At 48.0% G+C, this 23,089-nt stretch overlaps 1 protein-coding gene across 3 annotated transcripts; it reads left to right on the top strand.

Moving 5' to 3' along the window:
• On the top strand, positions 1–22,750 carry LRRC51 (leucine rich repeat containing 51). 3 transcript variants are annotated; one of them, XM_073548462.1, is made up of 5 exons: positions 1–120; positions 12,355–12,441; positions 15,503–15,708; positions 15,787–15,935; positions 16,268–22,750. In XM_073548462.1, exons 1-5 carry the CDS (start codon positions 63–65, stop codon positions 16,404–16,406), a joined length of 639 nt encoding a protein of 212 aa, XP_073404563.1. In that variant the 5' UTR covers positions 1–62; the 3' UTR covers positions 16,407–22,750. The 3 variants fall into 3 exon arrangements, with proteins under 3 accessions (XP_073404563.1, XP_073404564.1, XP_073404565.1); XM_073548463.1 differs by lacking the exon at positions 1–120 and adding an exon at positions 1,788–1,894; XM_073548464.1 differs by lacking the exon at positions 1–120 and adding an exon at positions 1,838–1,935.
• Positions 22,751–23,089: the final 339 nt, after the last annotated feature.

Consider the following 23,089-nt stretch of genomic DNA (forward strand, 5'->3'; position numbering starts at 1 on the left):
CTTCCATGGGTGGGGGGCGACACCCAGCACGGCTGTCCAGTGCTATTATATAGAAGGCCTCCATGGGTGGAGGGCGACACCCAGCACCGCTGTCAGAGTGGCAGACCAGCATCACGCCGGGTATGTGCACACGTTGTGGATTTTTACTTGCGGAATCCGCAGGTAAAATGATCTGCATTTTACCTGCGGATTTAGGGTGTGCGCACACGTAAAAATCCACATTTCAAACCATTTTCTATGAGACTGGGGACGCTGCGGTAAAAAAAAAAAAAAAAATCCCACCAAAAATGCGGGGAAAAAAACACGCGTTTTCTGGGAAGGAGCCTGGTTTTCAGTCAGGAATTTCCCGCATACGTGGGCAAATAGCCTGTGGTTTTTGTGCGGATTCCTATAATGGAATAGGTGTAAAAACGCTGCCGAATCTGCACAAAGAATTGACATGCTGCGGAAAATAAACCGCTGCGTTTCCGTGCTGAATTTTCCTCATGTGCACAGCGGTTTTTAAATTTGCATTAGATAAAATGGTACTGTGTACCGCATGAGAATCTGCTGCGGATCCACAACGTGTGCACATACTCTTAAGCTATGTAACACGTTGCAGAAATGCTGTGGAATTGTCCGCAGCATTTTCACAACTCCCTGCCGCGGGTAAAACACATGCGGAATTTACATGCGTTTTCCCGCTAAACACAAGCGTTTTTATCTTGCAGAACGCTTGCGGTTTCCAAGCGATTTGTAGCATCTCTTGGAAAAGTGATGGACAGGTTGATCACACACAGCATAGCGCTTGACAGGTGTGACCAACATTTTACTACTGAGGCGGCCTATGCGGCATCAATAGTAAATATAGAATGTAAAAAATAAAAAGCTGTTTATTCTCACCTTCTGATGGCCCCGATGTCCTCAGCGGCGCTCCCGATGCATTCCGCTCCCAGGCGTGCTTTGCGAGAATGTGACGTCACCTCAGGTGATTCTCGCAATGCATCCCTGGGAACGCAGCTGGCTGGCAGCGTGGCTGAGAGGTGGGCTGCCTCCGGGGGCCGACAGAGGGTGAGTAAGTCACTATTTTTTATTTTAATTCTATTTTTTACAGGAATATGGTTCACAGGGCATGGAGTCTCCTCTCCTCCGGACCCTGGGTACCATCCGCACATTGAACGCTCACTTCATGCATGGTGGGCACAGCCACGTGTGTAAATTGAGCGTTTCAATGCAATTCTATAGCGGAGGAATTGCCGCGACTCTGCAGAAATAATGGACATGCTGCGGATTTTACTGCTATGTGATTCCACAGCGGAAATATCCGCAGCATTAGCACAGCAACTGCAGAATCCCATAGGATTGCGTTTCCAAGACGGAAACGCTAGAAAAACGCAACGTGGGCACACGGCCTTACAGTGGGGGGATCTGCAGGACCCGTCCTGGCCGCTATACAGCGGGGGCGCTGTCCTACACTCTACATCTGATCACTGAGCTCCGGGCGTTGCGCCCCACAAATCTGATATTGATATCCCATCATATAGTCCACGACCAAAAAATACCTCAGCCTGTAATCTGCTGAATGTGACCAGGAGCCCGAGAACAGGAAAGGAACATTCACACTGTGCGGTATCCAGAGCCCGAGAGGAAACCCTCTGAACACAGCTTTATGGTTACAGATAGAAAACACATTGAGGCGGAGGAATGCTGACACTTGTAGTTCCACAATAACCGGAAGTCCGGTACACAACAGAGCAACCACAGGGGGCGAAAGCACTTCCGGTCTGTTCTAGCAAGTAATGGAGACTTCCGGTCAGGTGACGGAGACTTCCGGTCAGATGATACGATGCTTCCTGCCGGAGTCCGTTGTGATCGGTTGCCATGGTGATCTGTCGCTAGGTTACAGGACGGGTCTGTGAGTTGAACGGAGGCAGAAGAGCGTCTGGATTATACGCTGTGATTATAGGCTGTGCCCCTGGATTATACGCTGTGATTATAGGCTGTGCCCCTGGATTATACGCTGTGATTATAGGCTGTGCTCCTGGATTATACGCTGTGATTATAGGCTGTGCTCCTGGATTATACGCTGTGATTGTAGGCTGTGCCCCTGGATTATACGCTGTGATTATAGGCTGTGCTCCTGGATTATATGCTGTGATTATAGGCTGTGCCCCTGGATTATACGCTGTGATTATAGGCTGTGCTCCTGGATTATACGCTGTGATTATAGGCTGTGCTCCTGGATTATACGCTGTGACTATAGGCTGTGCTCCTGGATTATACGCTGTGATTATAGGCTGTGCCCCTGGATTATACGCTGTGATTATAGGCTGTGCTCCTGGATTATACGCTGTGATTATAGGCTGTGCCCCTGGATTATACGCTGTGATTATAGGCTGTGCCCCTGGATTATACGCTGTGATTATAGGCTGTGCTCCTGGATTATACGCTGTGATTATAGGCTGTGCCCCTGGATTATACGCTGTGATTGTAGGCTGTGCTCCTGGATTATACCCTGTGATTATAGGCTGTGCTCCTGGATTATACGCTGTGATTATAGGCTGTGCTCCTGGATTATACGCTGTGATTATAGGCTGTGCTCCTGGATTATACGCTGTGATTGTAGGCTGTGCTCCTGGATTATACGCTGTGATTGTAGGCTGTGCCCCTGGATTATACGCTGTGATTATAGGCTGTGCTCCTGGATTATACGCTGTGATTATAGGCTGTGCTCCTGGATTATACGCTGTGATTGTAGGCTGTGCTCCTGGATTATACGCTGTGATTATAGGCTGTGCTCCTGGATTATACGCTGTGATTATAGGCTGTGCTCCTGGATTATACGCTGTGATTGTAGGCTGTGCCCCTGGATTATACGCTGTGATTATAGGCTGTGCTCCTGAATTATACGCTGTGATTATAGTCTGTGCTCCTGGATTATACGCTGTGATTATAGGCTGTGCCCCTGAATTTTGCGCTGTGATTATAGGCTGTGCGCCTGGATTATACACTGTGACTATAGGCTGTGCGCCTGGATTATGCCCTGTGATTATAGGCTGTGCTCCTGGATTATACGCTGTGATTATAGGCTGTGCTCCTGGATTATACCCTGTGATTATAGGCTGTGCTCCTGGATTATACGCTGTGATTATAGGCTGTGCTCCTGGATTATACCCTGTGATTATAGGCTGTGCTCCTGGATTATACGCTGTGATTATAGGCTGTGCTCCTCGATTATACTCTGTGATTATAGACTGTGCTTCTGGATTATACGCTGTGATTATCGGCTGTGCTCCTGGATTATACGCTGTGATTATAGGCTGTGCCCCTGGATTATACGCTGTGATTATAGGCTGTGCTCCTGGATTATACGCTGTGATTATAGGCTGTGCCCCTGGATTATACGCTGTGATTATAGGCTGTGCCCCTGGATTATACGCTGTGATTATAGGCTGTGCTTCTGGATTATACGCTGTGATTATAGGCTGTGCCCCTGGATTATACGCTGTGATTATAGGCTGTGCTCCTGGATTATACGCTGTGATTATAGGCTGTGCCCCTGGATTATACGCTGTGATTATAGGCTGTGCTCCTGGATTATACGCTGTGATTATAGGCTGAGCCCCTGGATTATACGCTGTGATTATAGGCTGCGCTCCTGGATTATACGCTGTGATTATAGGCTGCGCTCCTGGATTATACGCTGTGATTATAGGCTGCGCTCCTGGATTATACGCTGTGATTATAGGCTGTGCCCCTGTATTATACGCTGTGACTACAGGCTGTGCCCCTGGATTACACGCTGTGACTACAGGCTGTGCATCTGGATTATGCGCTGTGATTATAGGCTGTGCGTCTAGATTATACGCTGTGATTATAGGCTGTGCGCCTGGATTATACGCTGTGATTATAGGCTGTGCGCCTGGATAATACGCTGTGATTATAGGCTGTGCGCCTGGATTATACGCTATGATTAAAGGCTGTGCTCCTCGATTATACGCTGTGATTATAGGCTGTGCGCTTGGATTATACCCTGTGATTATAGGCTGTGCTCCTGGTTTATACTCTGTGATTATAGGCTGCGCTCCTGGATTATACGCTGTGATTATAGGCTGCGTGCCTGGATTATACGCTGTGATTATAGGCTGCGTGCCTAGATTATACGCTGTGATTATAGGCTGTGCTCCTGGATTATACGCTGTGATGATAGACTGTGCTCCTGGATTATACGCTGTGATTATAGGCTGTGCTCCTGGATTATACACTGTGATTATAGGCTGTGCGCCTGGATTATACGCTGTGATTATTAACTGTGCTCCTTGATTATACGCTGTGATTATAGGCTGTGCATCTGGATTATACGATGTGATTATAGGCTGTGCTCCTGGATTATATGCTGTATTATAGGCTGTGCGTCTTGATTATACGCTGTGATAATAGGCTGTGCTCCTGGATTATATGCTGTGACTATAGGCTGTGCTCCTGGATTATACGCTGTGATTATAGGCTGTGCATCTGGATTATACTCTGTGATTATAGGCTGTGCGCCTGGATTATGCGCTGTGATTATTGGCTGTGCTCTTGGATTATGCGCTGTGATTATTGGCTGTGCTCATGGATTATAGGCTGTGATTATAAACTGTGCCCCTGGATTATACGCTGTGATTATAGGCTGTGCCCCTGGATTATACGCTGTGATTATAGGCTGTGCCCCTGGATTATACGCTGTGATTATAGGCTGTGCCCCTGGATTATACGCTGTGATCATAGTCTGTGCGTCTTGATTATACGCTGTGATTATAGGCTGTGCGTCTGGATTACACGCTGTGATTATAGTCTGTGCGTCTGGATTTCTCGCTGTGATTATAGGCTGTGCGTCTGGATTATACGCTGTGATTATAAGCTGTGCCCCTGGATTATACGCTGTGATTATAGGCTGTGCCCCTGGATTATACGCTGAGATTATAGGCTGTGCCCCTGGATTATACGCTGTGATTATAGGCTGTGCCCCTGGATTATACGCTGTGATTATAGGCTGTGTCCCTGGATTATACGCTGTGATTATAGGCTGTGCTCCCGGATTACAAAACTGTGATTGTAGGCTGTGCCCCTGGATTATACGCTGTGATTATAGTCTGTGCCCCTGGATTATACGCTGTGATTATAGGCTGTGCGCCTGGATTATTCGCTGTGATTATAGGCTGTGCGTCTGGATTATACGCTGTGATTAAAGACTGTGCTCCTGAATTATACGCTGTGATTATAGTCTGTGCGCCTGGATTATACGCTATGAGTATAAGCTGTGCCCCTGGATTATACGCTGTGATTATAGGCTGTGCCCCTGGATTATAGGCTGTGCTTCTGAATTATACGCTGTGATTATAGGCTCTGCGTCTGGATTATACGCTGTGACTATAGGCTGTGATCCTGGATTATACTCTGTGATTACAGGCTGTGCTCCTGGATTATACGCTGTGGTTTCAGGCTGTGCGTCTGGATTATACGCTGTGATGACAGGCTGTGCGTCTGGATTATACGCTGTGATTACAGGCTGTGCGTCTGGATTATACGCTGTGATTACAGGCTGTGCGCCTGGATTTTACGCTGTGCGTCTGGATTATACTCTGTGATTATAGGCTGCGTGCCTGGATTATGCGCTGTGATTATAGGCTGTGTGCCTAGATTATACGCTGTGATTATAGGCTGTGCTCCTGGATTATACTCTGTGATTACAGGCTGTGCGTCTGGATTATACGCTGTGATTACAGGCTGTGCGTCTGGATTATACGCTGTGATTATAGTCTGTGCCCCTGGATTATACGCTGTGATTATAGGCTGCGCGCCTGGATTATATGCTGTGATTATAGGCTGCGTGCCTAGATTATACGCTGTGACTATAGGCTGTGCTCCTGGATTATACGCTGTGATTATAGGCTGCGTGCCTGGATTATGCGCTGTGATTATAGGCTGTGTGCCTAGATTATACGCTGTGATTATAGGCTGTGCTCCTGGATTATACTCTGTGATTACAGGCTGTGCGTCTGGATTATACGCTGTGATTACAGGCTGTGCGTCTGGATTATACGCTGTGATTATAGTCTGTGCCCCTGGATTATACGCTGTGATTATAGGCTGCGCGCCTGGATTATATGCTGTGATTATAGGCTGCGTGCCTAGATTATACGCTGTGACTATAGGCTGTGCTCCTGGATTATACGCTGTGATTATAGGCTGTGCTCCTGGATTACACGCTGTGATTATAGGCTGTGCTCCTGGATTATACGCTGTGATTATAGGCTGTGCGCCTGGATTATACGCTGTGATTATAAACTGTGCTCCTGGATTATACGCTGTGATTATAGGCTGTGCCCCTGGATTATACGCTGTGATTATAGGCTGTGCGCCTGGATTATACGCTGTGATTATAGGCTGTGCGTCTGGCTTATACGCTGTGATTATAGGCTGTGCCCCTGGATTATACGCTGTGATTATAGGCTGTGCCCCTGGATTATACGCTGTGATTATTGGCTGTGCGCCTGGATTATACGCTGTGATTATAGGCTGTGCTCTGGCTTATACGCTGTGATTATAGTCTGTGCTCCTGGATTATACTCTGTGATTATAGGCTGTGCTCCTGGATTATACGCTGTGATTACAGGCTGTGCGTCTGGATTATATGCTGTGATTACAGGCTGTGCGTCTGGATTATACGCTGTGATTATAAGCTGTGCTCCTGGATTATACGCTGTGATTTTAGGCTGTGCGTCTGGATTATACGCTGTGATTATAGGCTGTGCCCCTGGATTATACGCTGTGATTATAGGATGTGCCCCTGGATTATACCCTGTGATTATAGGCTGTGCGCCTGGATTATTCGCTGTGATTATAGGCTGTGCATCTGGCTTATACGCTGTGATTAAAGGCTGTGCTCCTCGATTATACGCTGTGATTATAGTGTGTGCGCCTGGATTATACGCTATGAGTATAAGCTGTGCCCCTGGATTATACGCTGTGATTATAGGCTGTGCCCCTGGATTATACGCTATGATTATAGGTTGTGCCCCTGGATTATACGCTGTGATTACAGGCTGTGCGTCTGGATTATACGCTGTGATTACAGGCTGTGCGCCTGGATTTTACGCTGTGCGTCTGGATTATACTCTGTGATTATAGGCTGCGCGCCTGGATTATGCGCTGTGATTATAGGCTGCGTGCCTAGATTATACGCTGTGATTATAGGCTGTGCGTCTGGTTTATACGTTATGATTATAAACTGTGCTCCTGGATTATACGCTGTGATTATAGGCTGTGCCCCTGGATTATACGCTGTGATTATAGGCTGTGCCCCTGGATTATACGCTGTGATTATTGGCTGTGCGCCTGGATTATACGCTGTGATTATAGGCTGTGCTCTGGCTTATACGCTGTGATTAAAGGCTGTGCTCCTCGATTATACGCTGTGATTATAGTCTGTGCTCCTGGATTATACTCTGTGATTATAGGCTGTGCTCCTGGATTATACGCTGTGATTACAGGCTGTGCGTCTGGATTATATGCTGTGATTACAGGCGGTGCGTCTGGATTATACGCTGTGATTATAGGCTGTGCGTCTGGATTATACGCTGTGATTATAGGCTGCGCGCCTGGATTATACGCTGTGATTATAGGCTGCGTGCCTAGATTATACGCTGTGATTATAGGCTGTGCTCCTGGATTATATGCTGTGATTATAGGCTGTGCTCCTGGATTATACGCTGTGATTATAGGCTGTGCTCCTGGATTATACGCTGTGATTATAGGCTGTGCACCTGGATTATACGCTGTGATTATAGGCTGTGCTCCTGGATTATACGCTGTAATTATAGGCTGTGCTCCTGGATTATACGCTGTGATTATAGGCTGTGCTCCTGGATTATACGCTGTGATTATAGGCTGTGCTCCTGGATTATACGCTGTGATTATAGGCTGTGCGCCTGGATTATACGCTGTGATTATTAACTGTGCTCCTGGATTATACGCTGTGATTATAGGCTGTGCTCCTGGATTATATGCTGTGATTATGGGCTGTGCGTCTAGATTATACGCTGTGATTATAGGCTGTGCGTCTTGATTATACGCTGTGATAATAGGCTGTGCTCCTGGATTATACGTTGTGATTATAGGCGGTGATTATAGGCTGTGCCCCTGGATAATACGCTGTGATTATAGGCTGTGCTCCTGGATTATACGCTGTGATTATAGGCTGTGCGTCTAGATTATACGCTGTGATTATTGGCTGTGCGTCTTGATTATACGCTGTGATTACAGGCTGTGCGCCTGGATTATACGCTGTGATTATAGGCTGTGCGCCTGGATTATACGCTGTGTTTATAGGCTGTGCGTCTGGATTATACGCTGTGATTAAAGGCTGTGCTCCTCGATTATACTCTGTGATTATAGGCTGTGCGCCTGGATTATACCCTGTGATTATAGGCTGTGCTCCTGGATTATACGCTGTGATTATAGGCTGTGCTCCTGGATTATACGCTGTGATTATAAACTGTGCCCCTGGATTATACGCTGTGATTATAGGCTGTGCCCCTGGATTATACGCTGTGATTATAGGCTGTGCGTCTGGATTATACGCTGTGATTATAGGCTGTGTCCCTCGATTTTACACTGTGATTATAGGCTGTGCGCCTGGATTATACGCTGTGATCATAGGCTGTGCTCCTGGATTATACGCTGTGATTATAAACTGTGCCCCTGGATTATACGTTGTGATTATAGGCTGTGCCCCTGGATTATACGCTGTGATTATAGGCTGTGCATCTGGATTATACGCTGTGATCATAGTCTGTGCGTCTGGATTATACGCTGTGATTATAGGCTGTGCGTCTGGATTACATGCTGTGATTATAGTCTGTGCGTCTGGATTACTCGCTGTGATTATAGGCTGTGCGCCTGGATTATACTCTGTAATTATAGGCTGTGCGTCTGGATTATACGCTGTGATTACAGTCTGTGCACCTGGATTATACGCTGTGTTTACAGGCTGTGCGCCTGGATTATACGCTGTGATTATAAGCTGTGCTCCTGGATTATACGCTGTGATTTTAGGCTGTGCGTCTGGATTATACGCTGTGATTATAGGCTGTGCCCCTGGATTATACGCTGTGATTATAGGATGTGCCCCTGGATTATACCCTGTGATTATAGGCTGTGCGCCTGGATTATTCGCTGTGATTATAGGCTGTGCATCTGGCTTATACGCTGTGATTAAAGGCTGTGCTCCTCGATTATACGCTGTGATTATAGTGTGTGCGCCTGGATTATACGCTATGAGTATAAGCTGTGCCCCTGGATTATACGCTGTGATTATAGGCTGTGCCCCTGGATTATACGCTATGATTATAGGTTGTGCCCCTGGATTATACGCTGTGATTATAGTCTGTGCGCCCGGATTATAAAATGTGATTATAGGCTGTGCTCCTGGATTATATGCTGTTATATGCTGTGATTATAGGCTGTGCCCCTGGATTATACGCTGTGATTATAGGCTGTGCCCCTGGATTATACATTGTGACTATAGGCTGTGCAACTGATCTGGATTATACGCTGTGATTATATGCTGTGATTTTAGGCTGTGCGTCTGGATTATACGCTTTGATTAAAGGCTGTGCTCCTGGATTATGCGCTGTGATTATAGTTTGTGCACCTGGATTATATGCTGTGATTATAGGCTGTGCGCCTGGATTATACGCTGTGATTATAGACTGTGCCCCTGGATTATACGCTGTGATTATAGGCTGTGTGCCTGGATTATACGCTGTGATTATAGGCTGTGCGCCTGGATTATATGCTGTGCCACTGGATTATACGCTGTGATTATAGGCTGTGAGCCTGGATTATAAACTGTGATTATAGGCTGTGCGTCTGGATTATACACTGTGATTAAAGGCTGTGCTCCTGGATTATATGCTGTGATTATAGTCTGTGCCCCTGGATTATACGCTGTGATTATACGCTGTGCCCCTGGATTATACTCTGATTGTAGGCTGTGCGCTTGGATTATACGCTGTGATTATAGGCTGTGCTCCTGGATTATAGGCTGTGCGCCTGAATTATACGCTGTGATTATAGGCTGTGTCTGGAGTATATGACATGCGCCTATATTATATCCTGTGCTGGGATCTGTAGTGTCCTATTTTTCAGCAAATATGTGTGCTTCGGTCTCTCTGTCCATTGCTCGGTCAACACCTTCGCTAGGACACTTACAGTTGTGCTGAAAAGTTTACACACCCCGGAAGAATTTTTGTTTTCTTGGCCTGTTTTTCAGAGAATATGAAGGATAAGACCAAACCTTTTTCTCCACTCATGGTTAGTGGTTGGGTGAAGCATCATAATGACCCTGATCAAAAGTTTACATACCCCATTCCTTACACCGTGTATCGCCCCCTGTAACATCAATGACAGCTTGAAGTCTTTTGTGGTAGTTGTAGATGAGGTTCTTCATTTTCTCAGATGGTAAAGCTGCCCACTCTTCTTGGCAAAAAGCCTCCAATTCCTGTAAATTCCTGGGCTGTCTAGCATGAACTGCGCACTTGAGATCTCCCCAGAGTGGCTCAATGATACTGAGGTCAGGAGACTGAGATTGCCACTCCAGAACCTTCACTTTGTTCTGCTGTAGGCAATGACAGGTCAATTTGGCCTTGTGTTTTAGATCGTTGTCATGTTGGAAGGTCCAAGTACGTCCCATGCGCAGCTTCCGGGCTTAAGATTGCAAATTTACATCCAGTATTTGGTGATAACGTGCTGCATTTATCTTTCCGTCAACTTTGACCAAGTTTCCTGTGCCTTTGGAACTCACATATCCCCAAAACATCAGCGATCCACCTCCATGCTTTACAGTAGGAATGGTGTTCCTTTCATCATAGGCTTTGTTGACCTCTCTCCAAATGTAAGATTTATGGCTGTGGCCAAAAACTTCAATTTTGGTCTCCTCACTCCAAATTACCTTGTTCCAGAAGTTTTGAGGCTTGTCCCTGTGCTGTTTTGCGTATTGTATGTGAGATACTTTGTGGCATTTGCGCAGTAATGGCTTTCTTCTGGTGACTCCACCATGCAGCCCGTTTTTCATCTAGTGCCTCCTTATTGTGCATCATGAAGCAGCCACACCGCTAGTTTCCAGAGAGTCCAGTATTTCAGCTGACGTTATTTTGTGGTTTTTCTTAGCAGAACAGTTTTCCTGGCAGTTGTCACAGGTCAGCGGTGAGGATGTTACCTTCAGTAGTCATCACACCCATTGTGTTACCTTCTGTGCATGTTATCAGGCCAAAATCTCCGGGGGATGTGAACTTATGATCAGGGTCATTTGGATGTTTTGGGTTGTCATTATGATGTAAAAAGAGAAAACACAGTAGTCTGACAATAAATGGCTTCACCCGACCACTAACCATGAGTGGAGGAAAAGTTTTGGTGTTATCACTTATATTCTCTGAAAAAAGGCCAAGAAAGCAAAAATTCTGCCGGGGTATGTAAACTTTTGAGCACAACTGTATTTCACATTTCCGTCGGGATCCGCTGGTTGTAGGGATCCGCTAGGTGACTGGATCTGCTGGTTGTCAGGATCCGTTGGGTGACTGGATCCGCTGGTTGTCGGGATCCTCTTGGTGACTGGATCCGCGGGCTGTAAGGATCCGCTGGGTGACTGGATCAGCTTGGCATCTCCTTCCGTCAGTTCCACTTCCCTCCTCCAGCTCTCTGGCTACTCAGCGCTAGTTATCGGCTCCGGTGCGGGCCCGTTCCCATTCTCATAGATGGATAGAGTCGGATGCAGCCTGTGGCTGCAGGATATTCTGCCATGTTGCTGCTTCTTTCCTTTTGCAGCCTTTCTTGAGCTATAAACACATTTTTCTTTTGTTTCCTGTTTGTTGCCTAGGAGACCGACCACCGCTGCTGTCAACACTTCCGCTGGAGTTGGATTAGGAGGTTCCACTGTGCAGCTTCAGGGCAGCGCTAACCATATTGGTAGATAAGAGCACTGCGCAGGCTCTGCTGTCCAGCAGCGGTGGTCGGTCTCCAAGGCAACAAGCTGTAAACAAATACGTCTTTTTGAGGCGATATAGTGGAATCCACATCAGGAATGTTCTTTACGTTTGTGAATCTTTGGAGTCGTTTTCATGGCCTAATAATAGGCACATGTCACAGGTCAGCCCAGGACAGTAGCCGCAGATAACACGTGGCGTCACATTCACACGGTATCGTTGGTGGTTTCTGGGGTCCTCTCAGCTATCGGAACCATACGGGGATGGGGAGATGGGGCTGCCATGGTGGACCCCGGATATTTGGGTGGATACATGTGGTGCTGACTTGATTCCTGCGTCTCATCTGCAGGTCTCACAATGAGTAAACGCATCGACAATGACTGTGATTCGGGACTCCCCGTAGACCTGGCGTTCAAGTGCATCACCTGCATGGAAGGTAATGGCCGATCACTAAACACTCCAGTAATATAATACTTTGTAAGTAACAACCAGAAATGTTCTGAGTTAATTTATTTCAGTTCTTCAATACAAACAGTGCCTCTCCTCTATTCTATAGAGTCATTGCACACAGAGCGATCTATTCCACGGATTTATTTCTGGTAATGTTGATGATTATGGCTTACAGCCAATGAGAACCCAAAAGTCATTATCTCAGGAAATTAGACTAATTGTAATAGAAAAAACCCCTGTGAAGGCTCCTAAGTGTTTATAAAGGTCCTTAGTCTGTTTCAGTAGCTCCACAATCATGGGGAAGACTGCTGACCTGACAGATGTCCAGAAGGCCGTCACTGACACACTCCACAAGGAAAATCATTTTTGCATTTGATTTGGAAATCGCGGTCCCAGAGTCTGGAGGAAGAGTGGAGAGGCCACAATCCAAGCTGCTGGAGGTCTAGTGTGAAGTCTCCACCATCAGTGATGGTTTGGGGAGCCGTGTCATCTGCTGGTGTAGGTCCACTGTGTTTTATCAAGACCAAAGTCAGCGCAGCCGTCTACCAGGACATGTTAGAGCTCTTCATGCTTCCCTCTGCCGACAAGCTTTATGGAGATGGAAATGTCATTCTCCAGCAGGACTTGGCCCCTGTCCACACTGCCAAAAGTACCAATACCTGGTGTACACACAACAGTATCACTGGGCTTGATTGGCAGCAAACTCGCCTGACCTTAACCCCCATAGAGAATCTATGGAGTATTGTCAAGAGGAAGATGAGAGACACCAGACCCAACAATGCAGACGAGCTGAAGGCTGCTATCAAAGCAACCTGGGCTTCCATATCCCCTCAGCAGTGCCACAGGCTGATCGCCTCCATGCCTCACCGCATTGATGCAGTAATTGATGCCAAAGGAGCTCGACCAAGTATTGAGTGCATTTACTGACCGTACATTTCAGGAGGACAACATTTCAGATTTTACAATCATTTTTCAAGCTGGTGTTATAAAGTATTCTAATTTACTGAGATAATGACTTTTGGGTTTTCATTGGCTGTAAGCCATAATCATCAACATTACCAGAAATAAACACTTGGAATAGATCACTCTGTGTGTAATGACTCTATAGAATAGAGGAGAGTCACTCTTTGTATTGAAGAACTGAAATAAATTCACTTTTTGATGATATTCTCATTTTGTGAGAAGCACTTCTGTGCCACTGATGCTGGAGGGGAGTATAGCTGCTACTATGAGGGGAAACATACTGATTGAGAAGGGGTTGTCTGAACAGTGGATACCCCCTTTAAACATCTAAAGGGGCTCTGTACAAGAGACATGTGTAATAGATACATTGGATCAATTCTGCAACCAACTTCAGAATGGGGTCTCGTGATCCCACTGGCATCCGACCACCGGTGACTAGTGAGGAGGGGGTGCATGTGCCGGCTCTCCCCATTTATTCCTATTGGAGATCCAAATACAGATGAGATTGTTGGAAAACATCTAAAAAATGGAAGAGGAGAGCCGGCACTTGCACCCCCTCATGACTAGTCACCGGTGATTAGAGGGATTGGGGGAGCCGGCGCATGCACCCCCACCTGACTAGTCACTGGTGATCAGAGGGATGGGGGGAGTCGGCACCATGCACCCCCACCTGACTAGTCACTGGTGATCAGAGGGATAGGGGGAGCCAGCACATTGCCCCCCCACCCGACTAGTCACTGGTGATCAGAGGGATGGGGGGAGTCGGCACCATGCACCCCCACCTGACTAATCACTGGTGATCAGAGGGATGGGGGGAGTCGGCACCATGCACCCCCACCTGACTAGTCACTGGTGATCAGAGGGATTGGGGGAGCCAGCACATTGCCCCCCCACCTGACTAGTCACCGGTGATCAGAGGGATAGGGGGAGCCAGCACATTGCCCCCCCACCCGACTAGTCACTGGTGATCAGAGGGATGGGGGGAGTCGGCACCATGCACCCCCACCTGACTAATCACTGGTGATCAGAGGGATGGGGGGAGTCGGCACCATGCACCCCCACCTGACTAGTCAAATCAAAATCAAATCAAATTTATTATCGCCAAGTACATATTACATATATACAAGGAATTCTTTGTGGCAAAGAGGCAACATAATATATAACAACAGATACAACAAGTAACATCTAACAAGACAGATACAGTATATAGTCTACACATGACGATTTAATTGTTGATAGTCACTGGTGTTCAGAGGGATTGGGGGAGCCAGCATATTGCCCCCCACCTGACTAGTCACCGGTGATCAGAGGGATGGGGGGAGTCGGCACCATGTCCCACCACCTGACTAGTCACTGGTGATCAGAGGGATGGGGGTAGTCGGCACATGCACCCCCACCTGACTAGTCACCAGTGATCAGAGGGATGGGGGGAGCCGGCACATGCACCCCCACCTGACTAGTCACCGGTGATCAGAGGGATGGGGGGAGCTGGCACATGCACCCCCACCTGACTAGTCACCGGTGATCAGAGGGATGGGGGGAGCCGGCACATGCACCCCCACCTGACTAGTCACCGGTGATCAGAGGGATGGGGGGAGTCAGCACATTGCCCCCCCACCTGACTAGTCACCGGTGATCAGAGGGATGGGGGGAGCCGGCACCATGCACCCCCACCTGACTAGTCACCGATGCTCAGAGGGATGGGGGGAGCCGGCACATTGCCCCCCCACCTGACTAGTCACCGGTGATCAGAGGGATGGGGGGAGCCGGCACATGCACCCCCACCTGACTAGTCACTGGTGATCAGAGGGATGGGGGGAGCCGGCACATGCACCCCCACCTGACTAGTCACCGGTGATCAGAGGGATGGGGGGAGCCGGCACATGCACCCCCACCTGACTAGTCACCATTGATCAGAGGGATGGGGGGAGCCGGCACATGCACCCCCACCTGACTAGTCACCGGTGATCAGAGGGATGGGGGAGCTGGCACATGCACCCCCTATTTGTGCAATATCCACTTGCCGTAAAGGTCTCTAGTGAGGAAACCCTTTTAAATCTTTAAATACTTCTCCACCCCCACAGATGTCTTACAGGAGGACCCCCGTGAAGGACCAAAACCCATAAAGCGCTGTGAAAACAGGAAGCTGATGACTCGGGCGCTGCGGCTGAACAATAACACCCTGACGGATCTCCATGGCTTTGGAGAAATCGTGGAGAAACTTCTGAGCGACCCGTCCCACCTCTGCTGGATAGACCTGTCCTTCAATGACCTTCCCAGCATAGACCCCGTAAGTCGCAGAGTATAGAGAGCATTTTACCGGCAGCAGCACAGAGTATTACAGTAATTTGTGACTGTGCCCTGGAAGGTCCTGACCATGTACCGGCATTTGTCGGTGCTCAACCTGCATGGAAACAGCATCAGTGACCTGAGCGAAGTGGACAAGCTGGCCGCTCTGCCCGACCTGAGGAGCCTCAGCCTGCACGGAAACCCCATCGAAACCGAGAAAAGCTACAGGTGAGACCGCTGGCAATAAGGGGGCCGCAGAGGCGCAAACCCAAGTGATCAATGCGCTGTTTGCTCGTGGTCACATGATGCCGTGATGGACGTGATTGTGCCATGATCCAACCAGAGATTGGCTGCAAAGCAAAGTTCATTGTTATTTTTTACTTTTTGTAAGTATGGCGGCTCCAGAGCGATGGAGGCTCCGGCGGTAGAGTCCCCCATGGTTCATGTGATATTAGGGTGGGATATGGTGCAGGCCGGATCACCACCACCCAGCGTCGCAGTCCATAACAGGGCGAGGATGGCAGAGTCACAGCCTAACCACCGCTTTGTGCCCCTCACAGGTCCTACATTCTGTCTCTTCTGCCCAATCTCAAGACCCTTGACTTCAGCGCAGTCACCAAGCAAGACCGGGTCACAGCCGACGTGTGGAGACGAATGACCCCAAAAGCCACACGTGTGAAAAGGTCCAAGAAGGAGTGACAGACCCCAAAATCATTGTGTCAGATATGTGGTAGGCGGGGGCAGCAATAAATGCCGTCAAAGCAGAACTCGCCCGCAGCAATGAATGCCCTCAGAGCAGAACTCGTCCCGCAGCAATAAATGCCCTCAAAGCAGATCTTGTCCTGCAGCAATAAATGCCCTCAGAGCAGAACTCGTCCCGCAGCAATAAATGCCCTCAGAGCAGAGCTCGCCCCGCAGCAATAAATGCCCTCAAAGCAGATCTCGTCCCGCAGAAATAAATGCCCTCAGAGCAGAACTCGTCCCGCACCAATAAATGCCCTTAGAGCAGAGCTCGCCCCGCAGCAATAAAGGCCCTCAGAGCAAAACTCGTCCCGCACCAATAAATGCCCTCAGAGCAGAGCTCGCCCCGCAGCAATAAATGCCCTCAGAGCAGAACTCGTCCCGCACCAATAAATGCCCTCGGAGCAGAGCTCGCCCCGCAGCAATAAATGCCCTCAGAGCAGAACTCGCACTGCAGCACTACCCTCAGAGCAGAACTCGTCCCGCAGCACTGCCCTCAGTCTGCAGATGTGTGAATTCTTCAGATGTCCTCCGCATGCAGAAATCTTCTATTCACAGGCCGCCAGCAGAGATCTCAAAAAAAAGTTGGAGATTGAAACCCTGTGCCCCTGAGTCATACTTTTGATTCAGAATTTTAGCATAATAGTGTTGAAATGTCCAAGACTGCCTGCTCTACTTTATCAAAAATGGGCAGATTTTACTGTGAAAAGGGTGCAGCCGACACACTAAAAAGTGCCATAAGTGACGACAGTAGTCCGGTCCCTAACGGGCGTCCATCTGTCATGTTGGCGCTTGGCGGGTGAAAGGTTACATTTCTTAATAAAGCCGCCATATCTCTGCAGCCGGCGCCTTCGTGCGACTATCTTGATGGATCCGGTCCAGAGTCTATTTGGAAAGGTCCTTTGTACAGGGAGGCAGATATCCTGGCATATCCTGATAGATGGGGGTCTCACCAATGTCCCCGCACCCCTGCCCAGGGGGCCGTATCCACATTGAGAGCGACGGCCATGCTGTGTGGGGTTGCAGTGTGGGGCGTACAGATGGGACCCCCTTCTATCAGACATACTGAGATTTTTCCTGCTCTCAACTTTGAAACGACAGAGGAGTAATAAAGAGCAGTAAAGATTACCCTGCAGGACGCGCTCTGCTAACACTTATTAGCTGCAAAAACACCTGCCCCCCCCGCTCTCTCCCATGTAGCTGCCACCAGCGCCTCTTGCTTTTGCAGGACAGACTTGACCGTCCGCTGTAGATCGTAGTCAGGCAGCAGCCACGGGGTTAATAGAGACCGTTGTACGATGCAGGAAGAGGTTTTGTGGCTTCTGAATTCTTATTTCATCAGTGGTCCAAATGAGGAGGGTGAGGGGCGCGAGAGGAGGCAGAGAGCCGCCAGAGAGGAGGCATTCAGAGCTGGGACCTTCCTGTCCTCCATCATGAACGTCGTCCACGTGCAGACCCTGACAACTTCTGTGACACGACAGAACCAGACGGCTGGATGTCAGCGAGGACGTGATTTGCATCGTCTGTTGTGGTTTCAGCAGCTCGATCTTGTCACTGCAGCACAATGCGGAGCGGCCTCTCCTATTATATCCCCTCACACACATTGTATCCCCTCCTCTTATATTACATCCCCTCGTTTCGCATCCCCTCGTATAGCATCCCTTTGTATCGTTGCCCTCCCCTCATATCGCACTCTCTCGTATTGCATCCCCTCCCATCGTATAGCATGCCTTTGTATCGCTGCCCTCCCCTTATATCGCACTCTCGTATCGCATCCCCTCCCCTCATATCGCACTCCCTCGTATCGCATCCCCTCCCCTCATATCCCCTCCCCTCGTATAGCATCCCTTTGTATCGCTGCTCTCCCCTCATATCGCACTCCCTCGTATCGAATCCCCTCCCCTCATATCCCCTCCCCTCGTATAGCATCCCTTTGTATCGCTGCTCTCCCCTCATATCGCACTCCCTCGTATCACATCTTCTCCCCTCATATCGCACTCTCTCGTATCGCATCCCCTCCCCTCATATCACACTCCCTCGTATCGCATCCCCTCCCCTCATATCGCATCCCCTCCCCTCGTATAGCATCCCTTTGTATCGCTGCCCTCCCCTCATATCGCACTCTCGTATCACATCCTCTCCCCTCGTATCGCACTCTCTCATATCGCATCCCGTCCTTGTATAGCATGCCTTTGTATCGCTGCCATCCCCTTATATCGCACTCTCGTATCACATCCTCTCCCCTCGTATCGCACTCTCTCATATCGCATCCCGTCCTTGTATAGCATGCCTTTGTATCGCTGCCCTCCCCTTATATCGCACTCTCGTATCACATCCTCTCCCCTCGTATCGCACTCTCTCATATCGCATCCCGTCCTTGTATAGCATGCCTTTGTATCGCATCAATCCCCTTATATCGCACTCTCTCGTATCACATTTCTCCCCTTATCACATCCCCTCCTGTGACGACAGCATTTTATCTCCATTATCCAGATGTCTATTTTTAGTAAGCCAGGAGGAATAGACTTATCTATATGCTGACTTTTGAATTTGTGTGTTTCTTTCTGGTTGTTCAAAAAAATCACAGCCTTTTGCTGTTGTAAGCCTGTAATATTGACTTGGAAGTTGACTTGGAACAGCACATATCGTGCTGTTATCCTGGATGACTTTGTGTTGTTTGCTGATAGGCTGATTACACATTGTCCAGGCCAGCCAGTTTGTGGATTTGCAAAGCACAGGAGGAAAAACTATGCAAATAGATTGCATAATCAAACAGTGCGAGTTGGTCTCATCACCATTCTTCCCCGTTAACTGTGAATACTGGATGAAGGACACTTGCTAACTATAATAAGAGGTTATATGCCTCTATAACATGAGACATACAGAGAAACATCCAGAGATTCGGCCAATACATCCAAAGAACCAGACTCTCTACAGGACAGCAGCCAATACATCATGGCTCCATCACGGGAAACACAGATTTATTATTCTACAGGATGCCAGCTTAGGGGACTCGGCCGGACTGAAAGAATCCAGATTTTCTCCATTAACCATCACTGCACCACGGATACATTTGGGGTAGTCAGGATTTGGACCCACCAGTCACCTGAGCTCCATGGACAGGATTGGGTTAGTCAGGATTGGGCACCATCAGTCGCCTGGATCCATGGAGATGTTCAGGGAAGCCAGGATGTGACCTTACGGTTACCTGGCCTTGTACCTCAATGGATTGCCATGTTCCTACACTTGTCGTTACCTCCTCTCTGTGCGTGCCACAGGTGGGTTAGTCGGCCCTGGAAGCTCTGAAGTCACAGCTGCTCTTATCTCGGTGAGTCAGCGGGAAGGGTGAGGCTCTGTAATGTGCACTCTGTTGGGTATTTGCTGGGACCGTTCTATGTGTTTTTGTAGTTCAATAAAGTATTACAGCAGTGTGTTACCCTCCCCCGTGTTGTCCGAGTAGTATTCTGCCCACGGTGAAAGGAGAGCTGGCATTCAAGACCCTGGTCCATGCGGTCTTTCTAAAGACAGCCAGGCATGGGATGGTCTCAAACTACGAACGTCTCCATGGGGCCAGTTGACCGGATGGATCCAACCTGGCTTTTCCAAACATCTCCATGGGTTCAGTGATGGGCAATAGATCATGGTGCCTCAGCTTTTGTCCAGTAGAGTCTCACCGGAAACAAAGGCAGCTCCCCCTCTTATACTCCACAGAGTTGTGGGAAGGTGAGTGGAGGTAATCCCTCATTGTGCGAGTGTTAAATTAATCTGCAGGGCTGGTACAAGGGGTAATCAGCAGGCATTCATATTAACCACTTCACGAGATATGATGTATAAGTACGTCACATGTTGTGTATCCTCCTTTGGTGCAGGCTCTGGAGTTGAAACCGCAACTTTTCCGGCACAGGACAGCTGACCTGATCAGGTGTCATGTGCCGCTAACAGCCGCAGGTGGAACCGTGATCCACCTGCAGCTGTTAACATGTTAACTGAAGCCATCAATCTCTGTCATATGGTCGTGGGGTGGCGATGGGTTTGTCATTGCAGATCTGCTATGAGCATTGCCTCGTGGCCTGCCTTCATAGCAGATAATTTCTGCTCCATTAGCAGGTCTATGCTTTATCACAGAAATCAGAGCTGTGAAAAGCGCACAGAGAGGCCAAAAAAAAAAAAGTGGAAAAAAAATATATTTTTTTTAAATCAAAAAAATCTAAGACAAACAGAGCTGAACTTTTATGTAAAAAATAATAAAAAGTATACATATACGGCATCACTGCGTCTGTGACATGACTCTGTGGGCCAAAATATGGAAGAATAGCTCTCAAAATATGGTGATGTATCTTTTGTATAATAAAAAAAAAAAAAAAAAAAAAAGCATTTTTAACTGTGACAGCAGCCAAACATAAAAACCCGCTATAAATCTGGTACCTCTGTAATCGCACCAACCCAAAGAATAAAGTCACCTAATCACTTTAACCGCTGTTACCACTTACACCAGCTGTTGATTTTTTCATTCTGCCTCCCAAAGATCGCAGTAAGGCTCGGCGCACATTTATCTTGTGCTCTGCACTGAGCGCTTGCATCGGGGTTTACATGCAAGTCTCTGAAATATGTGATTCAGACAGAACCTCTGGCGGAAGATTCCCTATAATGAGGCAGATGGAGACACTGTGGACGCCATCTAACCTGTAATCCGGCAGTTACCTCATTATAGTGAATGGATCCCTCAGTGTTTTCTGCGGTCACGTGACCCCGATGTAAGTGCTCAGTGTAGAGCGTCGGATAAATGTGATCCTAAATGTTATGTAAAATGTTCCCAATAAAAGACTCAACTCCATCCACAAAAAAATCAAGTCCCCACTCAGTTCTGTCATCTGTTAATGGAAATATAGGGGCTTCCACATTACTGTTAGTACAAAGGCTCTGGAAAAGCAAAATGACTCCTCACCCACCAAAAAAAAAATTCAGTAAATTCTCCGTTCCCAAATCCCTGCTCCCTTCTGAGCCGCAGTGTGCCTAAACCACATTTAGCACCCACGTGTTTGGCATTTCTGTAGCGATGAGAGCCCTCCTAATTTATGGTTGCGTGTCTCCAGGAGCACGGGCTGGACATAACGTACTGGTGATTGCAACGTACTGTTCACTACAACGGAAGTTTGCAATTTTCACTCAGCAACATCCACTGTTCCTTGTCCATGTAAAACACCCATGAAGTCTGTGAAGGACGAGGGAGACTCCATTTTGGATTAATTCAGGCCCCATAGATTATTCAGTGAGCTCCCTTCCACAGCAGGGTTGAGGCCCCCACCCTTGGGATAAGTACACAATTCCCAAAAGACAAGAACTTTACCATATGGACAGAGAATGAGAGGCCACGTATTAATGAAGGCAAGGAGGAGCAGAACTGAGACCCCCTGCTGTCTTTTGGGCAAGGCAGCTGACATCAATGGAAGCTCCAGCCCGAGCGTTACCGACATCTAGAGATGAATTATGAGAGTACCGTGATTCTCAGGGTTAAGTCCATTATACCACCAGAACCCTAGGAATCCGCACACACACCTGCATCTCATATTTCTCTAGCCGTCCGGATACCGAGCTATCGAGACTGGCTCTCCAGAACCACTTAGCCGACCCAAGTTTGGACTCTCCATATCGGTCCAGCCCCAACGAACCCATTGAAATGCCAGTCGTCCCATTTAGACCTCCCGCTAGGAAGTTATGACCCATCCTAGATATTGGGACTTATAGGAGGTCAAGGGAGGAGAGTTCAGTCCAACCCGAGGGACGGTGGCAAATATGGGAAGGGGCGAGCTAGGGGTTAAAAGCTAGCCTTTAGCCTTTGTCATTGTCATTGTTCTGCCATGGAAGCCGCGTCACGTCACAAGTAGAGACGGACCAGAAACTAAGAAGGTGCCTGTGGATACGAGAGCTTCCCTCTATCCACAAGTAAGAAACAGTAATGTGACATGATATCTCGGAACCCAATTTCCCACGTCTGAGAGTCCGACTAGTACTTATACGCTACCTGCGGTTGGTTTCTGACCCGATCCTGGCAGTGGCGGACTGGAGGTTTATATATATGTATGACCCTGACCGGGTCGGATCGCTGGTGCATCGCTAAATGTAAAAGGGCCTTTATTCTCTCCTGATAATCCTTGTGAAAGTAAAAAAAAAAGAAAAAAAGCATAGGTCTAAAGTAACATTTGTATAAAAAACAAAACACTTAACTGTTCATTTTTCTTTTCCTTCCACATTCCATTAATTTCTGTGAAGCACCTGAAGGGTTAATAAACTTCTTGAATGTGGTTTTGAGCCCCTTGAGGGGTGTAGTTTTTATAATGGTGTCACTTTTTGAGTATCTTCTGTCATATAGATCCCTGAAGTCACTTCAAATGGGAGGTGGTCCCTAAGATAAATGGTATTGTTGTTGGAAAAATTTAACCCATAAAATTAACCACAAAATTTATATATACATACACACACTCTCCCTCCCCCCCCCAAAAAAAAAAAAAAAAAAAAAATAGGCGGTGCATCTTATAGTCCGAACACAGACTTCCCGGGGGGTTGCATCCGGAGGCAGCAGAGGTGTGGCGATGCCGAGGCTCAGTGTCGGCAGTGCGGAGAGCATCATTGGTTGCCCTGCG

The sequence above is a fragment of the Dendrobates tinctorius genome, unplaced genomic scaffold (assembly GCF_039654945.1).
Source record: "Dendrobates tinctorius isolate UK_male_01 unplaced genomic scaffold, ASM3965494v1 ptg000157l, whole genome shotgun sequence".
In the NCBI taxonomy this organism is placed as follows: domain Eukaryota; kingdom Metazoa; phylum Chordata; class Amphibia; order Anura; family Dendrobatidae; genus Dendrobates; species Dendrobates tinctorius.